This window comes from Plodia interpunctella, chromosome 4 (assembly GCF_027563975.2).
Source record: "Plodia interpunctella isolate USDA-ARS_2022_Savannah chromosome 4, ilPloInte3.2, whole genome shotgun sequence".
Taxonomy (NCBI): domain Eukaryota; kingdom Metazoa; phylum Arthropoda; class Insecta; order Lepidoptera; family Pyralidae; genus Plodia; species Plodia interpunctella.
The window spans coordinates 7,260,073-7,276,012 of record NC_071297.1 but is presented as its reverse complement, the minus strand read 5'-3'; the positions used below and the strand labels follow the sequence as shown (position 1 = coordinate 7,276,012).

Below are 15,940 nucleotides of genomic sequence, written 5' to 3'. Positions count from 1 at the left end.
ATTATTGTACACTTTTCTACTATTATTTTTCTTTAAAACAAATAAGTATTAAACTTTTTACTTCCCACTATATTTAACAACGTAAAAAAGTCAAAAAAGTTTGGCGTCAGACAGGGGCTGGACGATAAATGCCAGCTGAATCTCAAAAAAAACTAAACTCAAGAACTTATGTGAGTCAGAAACTTCCTACGTATTTTTTTTGCCAACTGTACCAAGGTGGATACGCTAAGCATACGAGGATGACTGTTTGACAGCCATATTTTATTAAAGCTTGTCGTCACGGAATATTTACTGACAACTTCCGTGACATCTCCGACTCTTTCAGACATAGAAACTGATGTCTGTTAGAGCACTAAAGTCTCCAATAAATGGCGCGGTATGGTCATTGCAGTTTTCTAGTGTTCGTGAGTAGCCGTCTTTATCAATCTGAAATTTATAAAGGACATAGGAAGGTCTTATGGTCTTATGATAAATACTTTTCCCGACAGGTTAGTGTTATTATACAATAGTATATTATTTGTTTTAACCGAATATTATGATACAATTGTGTATACACGGTGTAGGTATCAACCGTAATTTATAAAGATTTCAAACGAAAACTAAGCTGTGTGTAATGTGTATAATAAATTTTTTTTCTTGTGAATCTTAATTTTAGCTAAATGGGGTACAGGTACGTACTACGCTATTTGTTTCCTCATGTGTCCAATTGAGATAATTATGTATGCTTTATATTATTTACACAGTTGTAAAATATATGTCTTCGAGTTGGATTAACACGTTGAATTTGTTAAGGCATTTTAATGATAATGTAGCTTATCACCAAGGAAAGTACACACAGTACCTAAGACATCTTCAAAGAGTCTTGTTATGATATAAAACATAGTTTATTCAATGCGTTGGCTATTTCTGATGGATATTATTTTATATTAATATTATTTGTAACTTAATTTATCCATAAAGATTGATCGCTCTTTCACTAATGCTGGTAACATTTCTGTGTTTGTTTGTTTGAAACAACTTTCTTGCATGAGAAGAAAACACAAAGACACATTAAACAGAAAAAGCACTAGCACGATGGTCTTATCCCATGGAAGGATCTATTCCAGAATTACTTTTTATTATTTAAAACTTGTAAATAGCGTTTTGATTATTATATTATAATTAAGTTTCCGCAAACAGATGAGAAGGAAAAGTCTAAAGTAGGAAAGTAAATTGGAAAGAAAAGCGCAGAAGGACATTTGTTTATCAAGTAAATAGAAATGGCGTAGTTTATATCACACAGGAGGTAAACTCGTAGAGGATGGACGAACATGATCTGACCCACCGCCGATAAGAATATTTTTTCTATTATTCGATCAATAAAAAATATCTATCATCTTAAAATAAAAAATTCTTTGTGGTAAGTTTCAAAAACCCTTCTCTGATCTTTAGTAATTCCAATATGAAGATATTATTATATTTTGTTGGTAATATTTTCAGAATTATTAATTCCAGTAGCTTCTTTTAACTGTCGTTAATGAGAAAATAAATGAAATAGTAATTATTAACAGGTATTAACTGGATAAAATAGACGTAAAAGGCTATAGTTTCGTTAATTACATTGCCATTAGCATTGGATTTAATGACTTTATACCGTACTCCGTCATAATTATGTTATTGTTAATGTCTGTGTATTTCAGGAGGTAAAACTGTACAAAAAGCCTTCAAGATCAATTATATTTTCATCAACATCTGCGTTAGTGCGCGTACGATATCATTCAGTGTCGTTGTCGTCGGTACGACTTTACTAACGTTTTGTTCAATATCACGATAGTTCTTATTACGATCACGATATTGAGCAGCAGAAGTAGAATCAACACCAAAGTTTACAACACAGAAGTGGCGGCAACGTTATTTTATTGCCTACGGGTATCATCACAACATTTTGAATGGTTACCTAACTGCAATGTTTATCTCAGTGACTTTTAGACTGTGATGGCGAGTGTTTGTCTCAGGTTATGCCTTTGACATCGATCAACGAAATTTAGAGTAATATATTTGCTTTGAGGTCATAGAATATCCGTGAAAATGCCTTCCGAAAATGGGCATCAAACGGAGAAAAAGGAAGTGGAAAGTAATGATTATAATCCGTTTGAGCACCGCAAAATCGAAAAGCCGAATTCGTAAGTACTTTTTATCATATTATCAGAATTCATAACAAATAGTACATGTTGCGAAGTAGATATTTTTTCACTCGTTTCATTTTCTTTATTTTAATACACAATTATTTAATTGTTATGCTTTAAATATACATATATCTACGTTCGAAACGTGGAGTTAGCACAAAAGGATGAGGTACCCTCGGAAAATTAGCTTTAGTAATGAATAGTACATTTACAATATATTTTTACACAAAGCACAAAATTGCACCCTTGGAAGACGTCAGGGTATGACAATATAATTACACCAAAGACGATTTTCTATTTCATTGCAAATTCGATGGAAATTGATACCTATCCCTGTTATTCATAAAAAATAAAAATTATACTTTAAGCCAAAGTAATTGAAAATGAATTTTTGTAAAGTGCAATAGTGACAAAACATACTTTAGCTTAAAATATACTTTATCTATTATATGTATAACGGGTATAGCTATAACCAAATATATCAAAAGGTTTTGGTAGTCGTGCCTGATTTGTTCTTCTTCTTCGAAACCGGGGAAATATAAAATTTACATTCAATTTTAAAAGAGATCGTGATTACAGTTCAACTTCCTTATAGTCGTGTGGGTATTTATTTTTATTGCACTATAAATCTACATAGTAAGCGCTCTGTCCCATAATCACACAATTTGTTCGAACTACTCGTCCCAGAGTTTACTGATTGACGAGCGCCTATTTTAAGAGCACCTTGGTCGGAGTTTGTATGTACTGTAAAAAACTTTTTAACCCCTGCCGCAAACAGTAAGGTGTTATCATGTTATCCATATCTTTGTAACTGTACCTACTCTACGTCTATCGGTGACATCGCGGCTCCCATTGATGAACTGTTTTTGATGTAATATATATTTATATTGACATCACCAAGAGTCTAATTCTTCAGCCACGATTTGATTAATTTTTTTTAATAGTTAGACCAAGTTAAACTGTATCTCTCTCCTGTATAATATTTCACGGCGATATCTCACTGCAATAATTTTTAATTTTAAAAATAAGAGACTTTATTCTTACATATTATAAAGCAAAGTTCACTACCGCGTCTGTCTGTCTTTCTGTTCGCGATAATCTCAAAAACTGCAACATGGATTTTCATGCGATTTTCACCAATAGATAAGTGTGATTCCACAAGAGGGTTTAGGTGTATAATTTATTGTGTTTTTATACGTGCGAAACCGGGACGAGCCGCTAATATTTTACAAATGATCCTATCGACCCTGACATTTATATTATTACCAATTTTTAAATCATAACTCATTCGATCAAGATTTTCTCTCTATGACTTATTACATTTTACAAAAATCGCATATAATTATAATAATGACACGTTTTTATTTTATTTTAGTTTAAATTTGATATCGGTTTTGTTTTTAAGTGATATTTTGCCTTCAAAGAATGCGTGATTCTTCATACTTGTGTCGTCCAATAATGGTGAGCTATGCATTTTATATTTTATTATTGCAATTAATTATTTATGAAATCCATTTCTCACTAGAAATACATTTTTTTATTTCTCTAAATCACTTAAAATATAAAAATGAATATTGCTCACCATGTCTGATTCTTACAAAGAACCGTTTTCCTTTTAAAAGTAAAAGGGAAAAGTGAAATATTAACTTGAACTACTATCTACCAAATCAGTTTTAAGTAAATTTTAAAAGATTAATATAAACTGGCCTTATCTCTAGTGTGAAATGGGCTTTATGGTAAAACCAAGAGAACGTTGTTCCACATGTTACTATTTCGAAATCAGAATTATAAAACTTACTATTTTAAATCAGCATAGAAAAATTACAAGTCATTGAGTAGCACCGACGATCAATGTTTAATCAAAGTTTAATCAAAATGCGAATATATATATATTTTTTTAATCCATGACGCACACTAGTTGCATATCAAATAATGGAGACAATCGTTCTTTGGGTTTATACCATTTAAAAAATTAGGTTCAACCCCTACTTTGGAATCAACGACGTGTGATATCATAAAATTATAGAACAAAAGATCAATTAACCGTACGTCATTGATTACATATATAGAGATATAAGTTATTAGAAACATGTTTCTTTGTTCCAGGGATATAAGGGCAGCTGCAAATATAATTAAATCCTCCTTAGGGTCAGGATTACTGGCTGGACCATTAGCATTTTCTAATTCAGGATGGGCCGTCGGGATTGTAGGCACAGTCATTATTGGATTAATATGTGGCCATTGCATTCACATACTGGTTAGCACCATTTTTTTATTCATAAATATCGTTTTCATTAACCGCGATATCTTGAGAGGACACCATAACAATGGAGAGACTGTTTTAATCAAAGTAAATACCTATACGAGTATTTTTTTTAGTAGTTGGTTATTAGGTCGCCAGCTCAATAACCATCCGGAGATCTGTCCCAAGTTTAATGTAATTTATTCTTACTATTTATGATGATGACTGAAAATCTAATTAGACTATTGGCGACTGGCCTACCTTATGGATAAATAAGGAATATGGGCCGTCACCGGCGGCGGGGCTAATGCGGATTGGTCTGTTTTGACGACTGTAAATACACACTAAACCAACGGCTTAACGGACTTAATTAGGCTTATTATATAATAAATGTAGAATATATAAAATAGGTAGGTATCTACCTACCTTGCATATGGTTTTCATTAAACTCAATACTCTATCATAATTATTACACTAATTGCTACAAGAAACGCTTTTCCTACACCTGATTGATATACCTAATTTTCATCATTATCATTACAACAAACCTTATCTTATTTCCTAATAATAGTCAATAACTTATAAAATATGGAAAATTTAACTATTGTCAAAAGTGTTTCCATATTTATAATGAAGAAATTTTACATTTTTACTAAATATATTTTTTATTGGAATTGAAATCGTATAGCTCAAGAAAAAATAGGATCTTTTTGTAGCCCGTATCAATTCTGTAAATAAATAGAACAAAACTCTATAGATATATTGGTTTAATTTAACATCTTATTTCTTACTCCATATAGATATGGTGTATAACATCATGTACCTATACCCTATTCATCTTGGACTGAGACAAAAGGTAAACAAAAGACGAGAAATTAACAAAAGGCAAACATTTAAGTAAGCGACATGACTCCATAAAACAACAAAAACAAAAAGTTTAACATTAACAGAAAGTAAGAACAAAATTCACAAACGAATAACGAGAAATAATGATTTTTTGTTCAAGGTTTGTTTACCTTTTGTCGCAGTCCAAGATGAATAGGGTATAGATACCTATAAACTTACAGAAAAATATAGGTCTCTTTCTGGTCATAGAGCGTTGGATCACAGGGTGCACTTTTCTCCTCCACTTCACACGGTCCTTCTTCATTGTCAGACTATTAGCACGCCTATCACCCTTGACAATTTGCCTGGGACTGGGCTGGTCATATCTATTAAAGACCCAATGAGCGTAAGCAAAGTTGTTTACTAGTTGGGTTCCCACCATTAAATGAAAACCTGGAAAACCAAAAACCTGATGGACAGACGATTTAGATAAGTACCTTAGTAGTTGGAAAAACTTCAGACAATACCGGACCAAATGGAAAAAACATAGGCCTATCCTCAGCACTCACCCTTGACAACATAAAGCCAGGTCTTTTTGATTTGTCTCATAGATAAAAGAAATGTTTGCCTCTGCTGTCAGGCAGGACCAGGTTTTAGCAAATAACATTGTTCAATTAAATTAATTTATTCAATCGCTTACATGTACAATATATACATATAAGTTTAGAATATTTTAAGTCAGTTATTACATATAACGTAGGAACGTTATATGTATTTTGATTTACGCAAAACATGGCTGTATCAGCGAAGGCGGTACTCCTGGTGTTTGTCTGTCCTATCTACCTACTCATTTGTCATACAACTTCCATAAATTACATACCTAATCAATCAGTGTTTCGTATTTTCAGGTAACAACATCAAGAGGGTGTTGCAAAGTAGAAAAAAAGCCTTCCATGGATTACGCCGAGACAGCTAAATCGGTTTTCATGAATGGACCGAAGTTTGTTCGACCTTTGGCTACTGCTGCTAGGTAAACTTTATTATACTTAATACTGTTTACGTTTTTACTATAATTATTAAATGCGAAAATGTTGGTGTGAGTTTGTAGCATATTTGTCACTCTCTATTTATTTCTCTCTCTATCTCATTTAAGCATATTCCCGGTTGGTTTAAGACCCTTTATCCTCAACTTCCTTTTCCCACCGTCTTATTTCAAAAAATATTGGCACGCATATCATTCTATCATGCGTACGTTTGTGTTACTCTATCATCACATTAAAACTTCCTACTGGACGGATTTCGATGAAGCTTGGTACGAATAGAATATAATCTGGATTAACACATGTCTTAACGTTTGCTATGACAAAAGTTGATAAAAAATTAGTTAATAGTTCATGAAGTGACAAAAAAAATCCTATATCCTTGCATAGCTCCTTGCATAGCATACCATAGTAAATCGTTGAGGAGTTCCGACACCTGATGCACCATCACGTCATGTTTATCATAATAATGCATTGTCATTCTAACTAAACGTGTATACAAAATTCATTAAATATTTTTCGATATTACTTGGAACCTATATTTTATTTTTAATACGCAATCAGAACGCCAATCATTTTTTATTTACCAAGAATATTTAAACAGTGGCTAGCATAAGTTTCTTCTTATCATTTGCTCATAACAATTGTCATATCTATTGTTTTTTCATTTTTTTTCAGTATATTTACGGAATTTGCACTAGTGTGTACCTACGTCGGCGTGTGCTGTATTTACACAGTACTTATATCAGATTCGGTTAAACAGGTAACTAATTTATTGCTTTGTTTAATATTTGTCATAATATACTTATGAATAGTGAAACAGAGGCTAAAAATTACGTTAAGATTGTAGCTAACTAAAATATAACTCATAATGTCACGTATTGATTAATATATCAATTATATTGTATAGTATTCTAGCTATGATTACCTTTGTTTATGGACTATCAAAGACAACTTTTGTTTTCCATTGAATTGTCAAATATCCATCATCTTGTTCTTACCTTATTCCATTATCTGAGGCCGGCGCAATATGTCTGTTCTTTCCAAAATACCCTATGTCTAGTTGCAGTTACATCTACCGCCAACATCCTCATATCTTCCAGGACACGATCCATTCATCTCTTACCTGTATCCTCATATCTTCCCTGACACAATCCTACTATATTAATTCCATATTGGTACAAAAATATTTACAACCCAATCACCCATGTTACTTTAATTTTTGTAACATCTCCGTGTGAGTAAATATTAATTTATTATCTTTTATTACAGCTGGTGGACCGATATGCACCGTCAGTGATATGGCCAGTGGAATATTACTGTTTAATATTCATGGTACCACTCTGTTTACTATGCCAGATCAAATATTTAAAATTTCTAGCAATTTTTTCAATGATAGCCAACATACTCCTCATGGCGACATATTTAATATGCTTATATTACACGTTTGGAAATCATATAAATTTCGCCGATAGAAAAATTGCTGGCGATCCCGCTAGATATCCTGCGTTTATCTCGTAAGTATTCCTAATCCACTCTTCCATACTAATATTATGAAATGAGAAAGTCTGGCTGTCTGTCAATCTTTCTATATATAATATACATAATACATATAATAATATAAAACCACAAAGCCGATTTTGATAAAATTTAGGAAAGATATAATGACATGAGGGCAAATATAGGCTATTGCGGGCGGAGCTACGGGCAACAGTTAGTTTCTTATATTTAATTATATAGGAAGGAAAGATGTTTCGCTACCTTATATTATACAGCCTTTTGAAATATACGATTGAAGGAAAAATCGCTACTAGAAGAGGGAAAGAAAGCCATAATCTTGTCATAAAGGGCAGAAGTAATATGGATAATCAATACATAAATCTAGTCCTTAAATTATTAATTAGTGATGATAGAAACCAAACATACACATATAGAATATAAAGTGTCTATTATTTAATCATTTTGCATAATAGTGGTCAAGAGGTAAGTTTTAATTATTTATTAATTTCTGTTTTATTAATTTACAGCACAGTAATATTTGCAATGGAAGGCATAGGAGTCGTAATGCCCGTGGAGAATGCGATGAAGAAGCCGAAGCATCTACTGGGCTTCCCCAGCGTACTGTTTTTCTCCATGGCCATCATTGTGTTCCTCTACGGCACCCTGGGTTTGTTCGGCTACTTGCAATATGGAGACGTGTTGAGAGGGTCTATCACCTTGAACTTGCCTATGGACGACTGGTATGTATGTATATATATTGTATAGCTAATGTTGAAATAACTTTTGCTGAAATTCACTAAGTACTTTCGTATCGATTACTCTTTTCTCATTTATATCGTAAACAACTAAATATTATTTATGTACATAGGAAGCGCATTCATAAAACAACTTTATTTACTGTTATAATTTTTTTTTTTACTACTGTGTATTTCACAATTGTATCTAATTGTAACAGATATTGTTCAGTAACATTCACACATTCCTTTGATAATCAAATAATTCTGTAAACGTAACATAAACAAATATATTTTATTGGCTTATACAATTAACAGAATGTGATTAATTCTTTGTTTAATACTCATTGTTTCCATCCACTTCATACGACATATTATTTTAGGCCAGCAATATGTGCCAAGGTTTTCATAGCCTCGTCGATATTCTTCACATACCCACTACAATTCTTCATCGTCATGGACATCTTCACCAAGTATACTGACCCTCACATCAATGAGAAATATAAAACGGTGACATATGCTGCAGCCAGGACCATTGGGGTTTGTTGTTGTGGTAAGTGACTAAAACCTATTAAATTAACCAATTTGGCAAAAACTTAAAACACAAAATGCAGTTCTAGATAAGGTTACATAGTACATTATGTGTTACATGATAACCTTAAAAAAATTCTGTGTAGTTTAGGAACTCTGAAGGAGTAAAGAACCAAAACTTTAAACAGTGAACTTTTTTAAACAGTCTTGTAAAAACGAAATCGCAGTCTTACTGCACATTAAAAGAGAATACTTTTTAGCGTGACGCACATAAAAAACTTTGAATAACCAGTATTATATTTGACTAACCGAATACACACACGTGTTTTGATTAGAGGAATCACGGACGTCAAGGAAAAGACGCACATTAAAATATTCTGTTAGGTATTTGTATAGTACGTACGTACTTACATACATGCAATAGCAAAACTGTTATGTATTAAAACAATGAATTAAATTCCCTATGCACAAAAGCTCTAAAGAAAGAAATTACCATTTTTAGGAACAATCGAACAATTAAGAACGATGTTGCTTCAAAAATTTACACATTATTGTACATATGTACACAAACAAATGAACACATTACAACTGAACGATTTTACATAATTTTTTCAATGTTAAAATGTAATATCTTTGGACCGATATTGTTTAACAACACTGGAAAATCTTTTTTCTTTAAAATTTATCTACCCTGTATAATAGATATTATCTTATTACAGTTGGCATAGGAGTGGCCTTGCCGCTTCTCGAGCAAATTATAAACCTGGTCGGAGCAGTATTCTATGCCATCCTGGGTTTCATCATACCATCTGTTCTGGAGACGATCTTCAGGGGGAGCAACCACACGTTGGGGAGATTCCACTGGGTTTTCTGGAAGAACCTCCTCCTCTTCATATTCGGACTCACGACTCTGATATCTGGATGCACTGTCACCATTTCGGATATTGTTAAGATTATAACCAGTAAAACTGAATGATATTTAATAAGATAGGTTTCCATTAGTTTACTTACATCTATTTATTTCACTCCTACAAGTTTCATTTATAAATTGTTTGGCACATTTAGGTGGAAGTAGATGACTAATTCCACCTAAGAATAGAATTCTGAATCTTCTATACAGAATTCCTAAGAATATAACAACTAAAGTGAAATTACAAGGCCAGGCATAGAACTCATGTAATATAAAGGTACATGTTTTACAAGTATGCGAGTTGAAAGAATCAAGTTTAATTACAGGATCATTAGTTTATGTTAATAAACATTTTGTAATGTTCAATTAAATAGTAAGTACGTACATAAATGTTTACAATTTAATCCATTTCAAGTGTTTAATTTATCGGAAGCAAATTTTTCCGATACGTTGATTACATTATTATTTGAGAACAATATTATCACCGAGAATTGCACTTGTTTTATGCAATACTTGTAGCTTGTAATCCCTCTTCACATTATCTTTCAACAATTTCACTTCATGATGTATCTTTTGAACAAATAATACGTCCAAACGTGAACTGGCATTCCTCGTGGCAATATTCCACGCAAATAAATTTATTTTATCTTAATAATCTTAGTCTTAGTTTACCTTTGTGTAAATATTTGTAACTACGTTTAGTGTTATCACGGTGATAAATAATGAAAGATATTTTAAGAAAGATTAGTTACAACCCATTTGAACACAGAGAGTATTCTCAATCTATTAAGTAAGTATGAAAATGTTATTAATAATATGATCAAATTGATTATACACAATATACATACATTTTAGGCAAAGTATGTAATAAAATACATATCGCTGTACAATATGAGCTCAGGTCGTGAGATATTTGAGACCCATTAAAAGGTATAATGGCAATATGTACGGGTTCCCATATAGTATATGTTTTTTTTTTCTAGTGTTGAACTGTTGTTCTCTTAATTTATTTTTAGTGTGATATAGATAATATAATATATGTTACAAAAAAATAATTTGAAATAAAATGGATATGTTCATAAAAAGTTTTTATCTTTCCTTTCATTGCGATTTACCTTGGCTGATTGGAATCAGGTTGGTATTATTTTCTGCTGACTTTTTCTCTTCATGCACTTGGGCTTAAAATAAATAATTTCTCTGCTTACAGCGATATCAGAACCCTTGCGAACCTGGTAAAGGCGTCCCTGGGCTCCGGCTTGCTTGCTATCCCTCTCGCCTTCTCAAACTCAGGCTGGGGCTTAGGAATCATCGGCACTACAGTTATAGCTTTTGTTTGTACGCATAGTGTTCAAATTTTTGTAAGTATACATTCCACTGATATCTTTAAAGCCCCGAACGACATTATAATATACTAGATGTTACCCAGGGCTTCGCTCCCGTGGGAATTTTGAGATAAAATATATCCAATAACAATCTTGAACAATATACCTTTCTAATGGTAAAAGAATTTTGAAAACGGTTCGGTAGTTTGGAAGATTTATAATAATAGATTGGATATGAATTGATATAATGTCATCCAGGGTTAAAACTGACTTATTATTATCAACAGTACAACAGACAATAGATAGGAATATATAATACAATATATAATACCTATACAATCGGAAAATTAAGTAAATTCTTCGATCTTTTGTGTAAAAGATGTATTTTTTATTTATCCAGATTTCTAATTCAATTTGCGGCTTAGGAGAAATTTAATTGATTTACTTCTATAAGCTTGTATTTTTGAGCTTATACTTGAATACATTTCAATACTTTGTATGAAAGTTTTCTTGTACCATAATCATAACAAATGTTTCAGGTTGAAATCTCACAAGCATGCTGTAAGGTGGAAAGAAAGCCTATCCTGAGTTACTCAGAAACATGCGAAGCTGCGTTTGCCAACGGTCCCAAACATGCCCGGCGCTTCGCCAGTGCCGCCAGGTGTGTTGTTTATAACCTTTATTTTTATTGTAATGTAACTAGCTGTTTCTTGCAGAAAAAACATCCGGCAAAATGTATATTACTACCCGTTTCCCGCAGAATAAAACAAGCAAAATGTTTCAAATGCATTTGTCATACTAACTTTCACACACGGACTGGGATAGAAATTTGAAAAAGTAGGTTATAATTTACTTCGGGGCCTTTACTATTACATTATATACATAAGTACCAAATTTCATCAAAGTCTGTTACTGTGTCAGATAAAATTTTGCATTTATAATGGTTCGTGAAAACGTAATTTTAGCAACAAGATGTTTCAATATGGAACAATGAACGATGTACTTATCTGCATTGGATATCCTATTTCAGACACAGACCTACTCTCAATCTTTGATCTTTTGTATTTTTCCAATGATTATTTATCATTAATGCTGATTAGAAGTAACTTAGTGGAGAGCGTTCTTAGATTGCCCAAATGTCGAGGTTTTTAAATGATGTCATTGTTGTACCCAATTTTCTTCGCTTTTAGATCACGACATTAATAAATCGCTAAACCACTAAATAATTCATATTTATTATTAATTTAGTTTCACTGTCATGTATAGCTTCTAACTTGTGTTTCTAGCTGATCTAACTGAAACAATTTCTATTTCAGAATATTTTCAGAATTTTCATTATTATGCACGTACCTAGGCGTGGCCTGCATATTCACTGTACTCATTGCAGATTCAATTAAGCAAGTATGGAATTTATGTTTTTATCGCATGTTGTGATGTTCTTTGTGATTAATCTAATGATGTGAATGTCATCATCAGACTTACCCAAAGAATATTAATCATTTCACAAAGCGACAATAAATAAAAATAACAAATTAATTAGCTATTGTCATGCATATTTACTTTGAGCTAAAAAATATGGAAATTCTGTTTAATAATACAATAATAATTGTGTCATTGTAAATTTATGGGTAATAAATAATAATAAAATAATAAATGAAACAAGTATTCTTTTATCTCATTCACCTTTTTGTGATATTTTTTATTCCAGATCCTAGATACCTATGCGCCTGCGTATATTTTGGCTGTGGAATACTACTGTCTGATACTGTTGGTACCACTTTGCATGCTGGTGCAGATCAGGCACTTGAAGTTCCTCGCTCCCTTGTCGCTGATTGCCAATGTATTACTTATTATTACCTTCTTCATTTGCCTGTACTACATACTCAAAGATGGGTTCACGATATCGGACAAGAAAGTGGTCGGTGACCTGACGAGATTTCCTGCATTTTTGTCGTAAGTATATAAATATAAATCTCTGTAAAGTGGTCGATATACTTAATACGATAATAATTTTATAGTTTACCATTTTTGTAAACTTGTTTTTATTGAGACCAATTGTTATATGAAAACATAATGACTCCTAATTAACAAAGTAGTTGTAAATTTGATGTCACCGCTTCACGCTTTAACTAATTAATCAATCTTCTTGACATTTTGAATATATGTATACTGAAGTACGACGAAGTACATAGGGTATCTTTCATTCCGGAAAAATAACTGCTCCTGTGGGAACTTCACGCGAAGCTGCGGACAAAACTACTTTTCAATAATAGTCACCATCAAAATCCAATTGATACTTTTGGACAACAATAATATAGATGTCGTGAATTTTCAGCAACTTCTAAACTTTGATAAAATATCCTATTTACAAATATTTTTGATCCTTGATACAGGACTGTCATCTTCGCAATGGAGGGCATAGGAGTGGTGATGCCGATCGCCAATCAGATGAAGAAGCCCCAGCACTTCCTCGGTTGTCCCGGAGTTTTGTCCATCGCCATGACGCTTGTAGCGGTGCTGTATGGCACTCTGGGTGCACTTGGATATTTCAAGTATGGCGACGTTCTCAGAGGATCCATCACTTTAAATCTGCCTATAGATGATTGGTTAGTATGTGGCTTATACATAGTGATTTTATCCACATGGGACAAAAAAAAACATTTCCATTAAACTATATATATAAAACAGAATAAATATAATTCTTATAAAAATCCACTACAGGAACCTGAGATTTACAATTATTTACAATAGGTACTAAAATTATACTACGTACTACAATAATATCGGATGCTTTAGGCTTTCTAACTATAACTTCATTCTCAATACCTATGTTTTTTTTTATATTAGTCTGATCTCCCAAATTTTGTTTGTTTCTCTTCAGTTATTCACTATGTCATAATTCAATTCGATTCTATTGTACCTACTAGTCCAAGTCATCTTCGGGTTTTTTGCGTATTTATATTTAAGTCGGTGAATTTTCTTTTTTATTACCATTACAGGCCAGCAATTTGTGCAAAATGCTTCATAGCAGTGTCAATATTCTTCACGTACCCACTACACTACTACGTCGTCGTCGACCTACTCACGAAGTATCTCCAGCCAAGAGTCAAAGAGAACTATAGATCCATCTTCCAAGTAGTGCTCAGATCGTTAATTGTTATTTTTTGCGGTAAGTATTTTGTTTATTTTTTCAAACATGGAACACAATGTGCATTGTTTGTTTGTTTGTTTGTTGTTTCAATGTTAGGTAAGGTTAGATAGGTAAAGTTATAACACTTAAACAATAAACAAAATTAACAATAGACTGATTATTAATTCTATTGCATATCTTCACTAATACTTCTGATAAGTCTAGATTTTCAATTGCAATTAATTATTAATTACAACTAATTGTTACCTGCAGCTACAACAGCGACAAAAATTAGGCTATGTTCTCTAGCTCTAAAATTATCCACACAAGACATCACCTGAATCCAACCTTCCGTTTTGATATAAAAGAAAGCCATATACATTTTCAAATTTATAATGAATATGTATGGAAGTAATCTATACTTCCATACATACTAATTATAAATTTACAACTAATAACTTTTAATTAATTATTCCTAGTTATTTCTATTAGAAGTCCGATTACAATGCGAATATTCGTCTTTGTTCCAGCGGGCATAGCTGTTGCTTTGCCATTCTTGGAGCAAATCATCAACATCGTGGGTTCTCTGTTTTATTCCTTACTCGGCCTTATCATCCCTGCGATCATCCACACAGTCTTCCACTTCCAAAACCTCGGAAGGTTTTACTGGATTTTATGGAAAAATATTTTAATTGTTTTATTTGGAACTGCCTGTCTAATATCTGGTTGCACGGTCACTGTTTTTGATATAATTGATAAGTTGAATAGTAAAACTGAATGATTTTTATGGATAACTAATTTATTTTTTATTATAAATATTTGCTTGCCTTACCGTGGTTGTGATACTTATTTAAACTTTAATATCTTCTTCATATTTCTCTCTTCTTATTACTTAATGGTGTATGATGTATAAGTTTACTATGTAACCCTATCTTGATTTAATTTACTTTATATTTTAATAATACGATGCTCAGTGTCACAATCATCTCAGAGCTTTATTACTGGTTGTATGTTAAATTCTACTTTTTTGTAGAAAAACTCATGTAATATTGAACGTTTATCTGTCGAATATACTTAATCATAAGTAAATTAATATTTTTTGTAATTATTTTTAGCGAAAAATAAACTTATGTTCTACTATGTACGTTATTTATATTTGCGAATCACATGCGGTATAAACAATATACATCAATGTCATTTCCTATTTAGCGGAAGTTTTCAACAACGTCTAAGGTTCCGATTTCGATTTTCTCTTAATAATTTTGGCACAATCCCTATCACGCGCTAATGCCCGTGCACATCCAACACGTTACCAGCACGTGCACTGCAAATTGAATGGAATTCAGCGCGCATGTAAACGCGCATGCGTTAGAATCACAGTTACAATTCCTTACAACCATGCAGATAAAATGCTGGGGCCCAATTTTCACGCAATATATGTACACTCCATCAATTTTGTCTAAATTTTTTCAATAGTTTTTAAATAAATTTCCAATCGATCCAAACATTCGATCTCTCAATGCACATTTTATTGAACTTTT

The 15,940-nt window shown here is 32.3% G+C and overlaps 1 protein-coding gene across 6 annotated transcripts; it reads left to right on the top strand.

Moving 5' to 3' along the window:
• The first annotated feature begins 327 nt into the window (after positions 1-327).
• On the top strand, positions 328-15,539 carry LOC128669372 (proton-coupled amino acid transporter-like protein pathetic). 6 transcript variants are annotated; one of them, XM_053744159.2, is made up of 10 exons: positions 335-488; positions 1,180-1,399; positions 1,680-2,162; positions 4,272-4,422; positions 6,141-6,262; positions 6,951-7,035; positions 7,545-7,789; positions 8,300-8,512; positions 8,890-9,059; positions 9,757-11,032. In XM_053744159.2, exons 3-10 carry the CDS (start codon positions 2,068-2,070, stop codon positions 10,011-10,013), a joined length of 1,338 nt encoding a protein of 445 aa, XP_053600134.1. In that variant the 5' UTR covers positions 335-488; positions 1,180-1,399; positions 1,680-2,067; the 3' UTR covers positions 10,014-11,032. The 6 variants fall into 6 exon arrangements, with proteins under 6 accessions (XP_053600140.1, XP_053600135.1, XP_053600134.1 ...); XM_053744160.2 differs by lacking the exon at positions 1,180-1,399 and having other exon boundaries at positions 334-488; positions 2,048-2,162; XM_053744162.2 differs by lacking the exons at positions 335-488; positions 4,272-4,422; positions 6,141-6,262; ... (3 more) ...; positions 8,890-9,059; positions 9,757-11,032 and adding exons at positions 11,155-11,305; positions 11,809-11,930; positions 12,586-12,670; ... (2 more) ...; positions 14,269-14,438; positions 14,930-15,539 and having other exon boundaries at positions 518-1,399; positions 2,048-2,162.
• Positions 15,540-15,940: the final 401 nt, after the last annotated feature.

What these genes read in the sequence shown, in the direction of transcription:
- LOC128669372 (XM_053744160.2), top strand. Translation starts at nt 2,068, where the DNA reads ATGCCTTCCGAAAATGGGCATCAAACGGAGAAAAAGGAAGTGGAAAGT. An exon ending in AGATATCCTGCGTTTATCTC is followed by an intron (nt 7,790 to 8,299) that starts GTAAGTATTCCT and finishes ATTAATTTACAG; the next exon opens with CACAGTAATATTTGCAATGG. An exon ending in AACTTGCCTATGGACGACTG is followed by an intron (nt 8,513 to 8,889) that starts GTATGTATGTAT and finishes ATATTATTTTAG; the next exon opens with GCCAGCAATATGTGCCAAGG.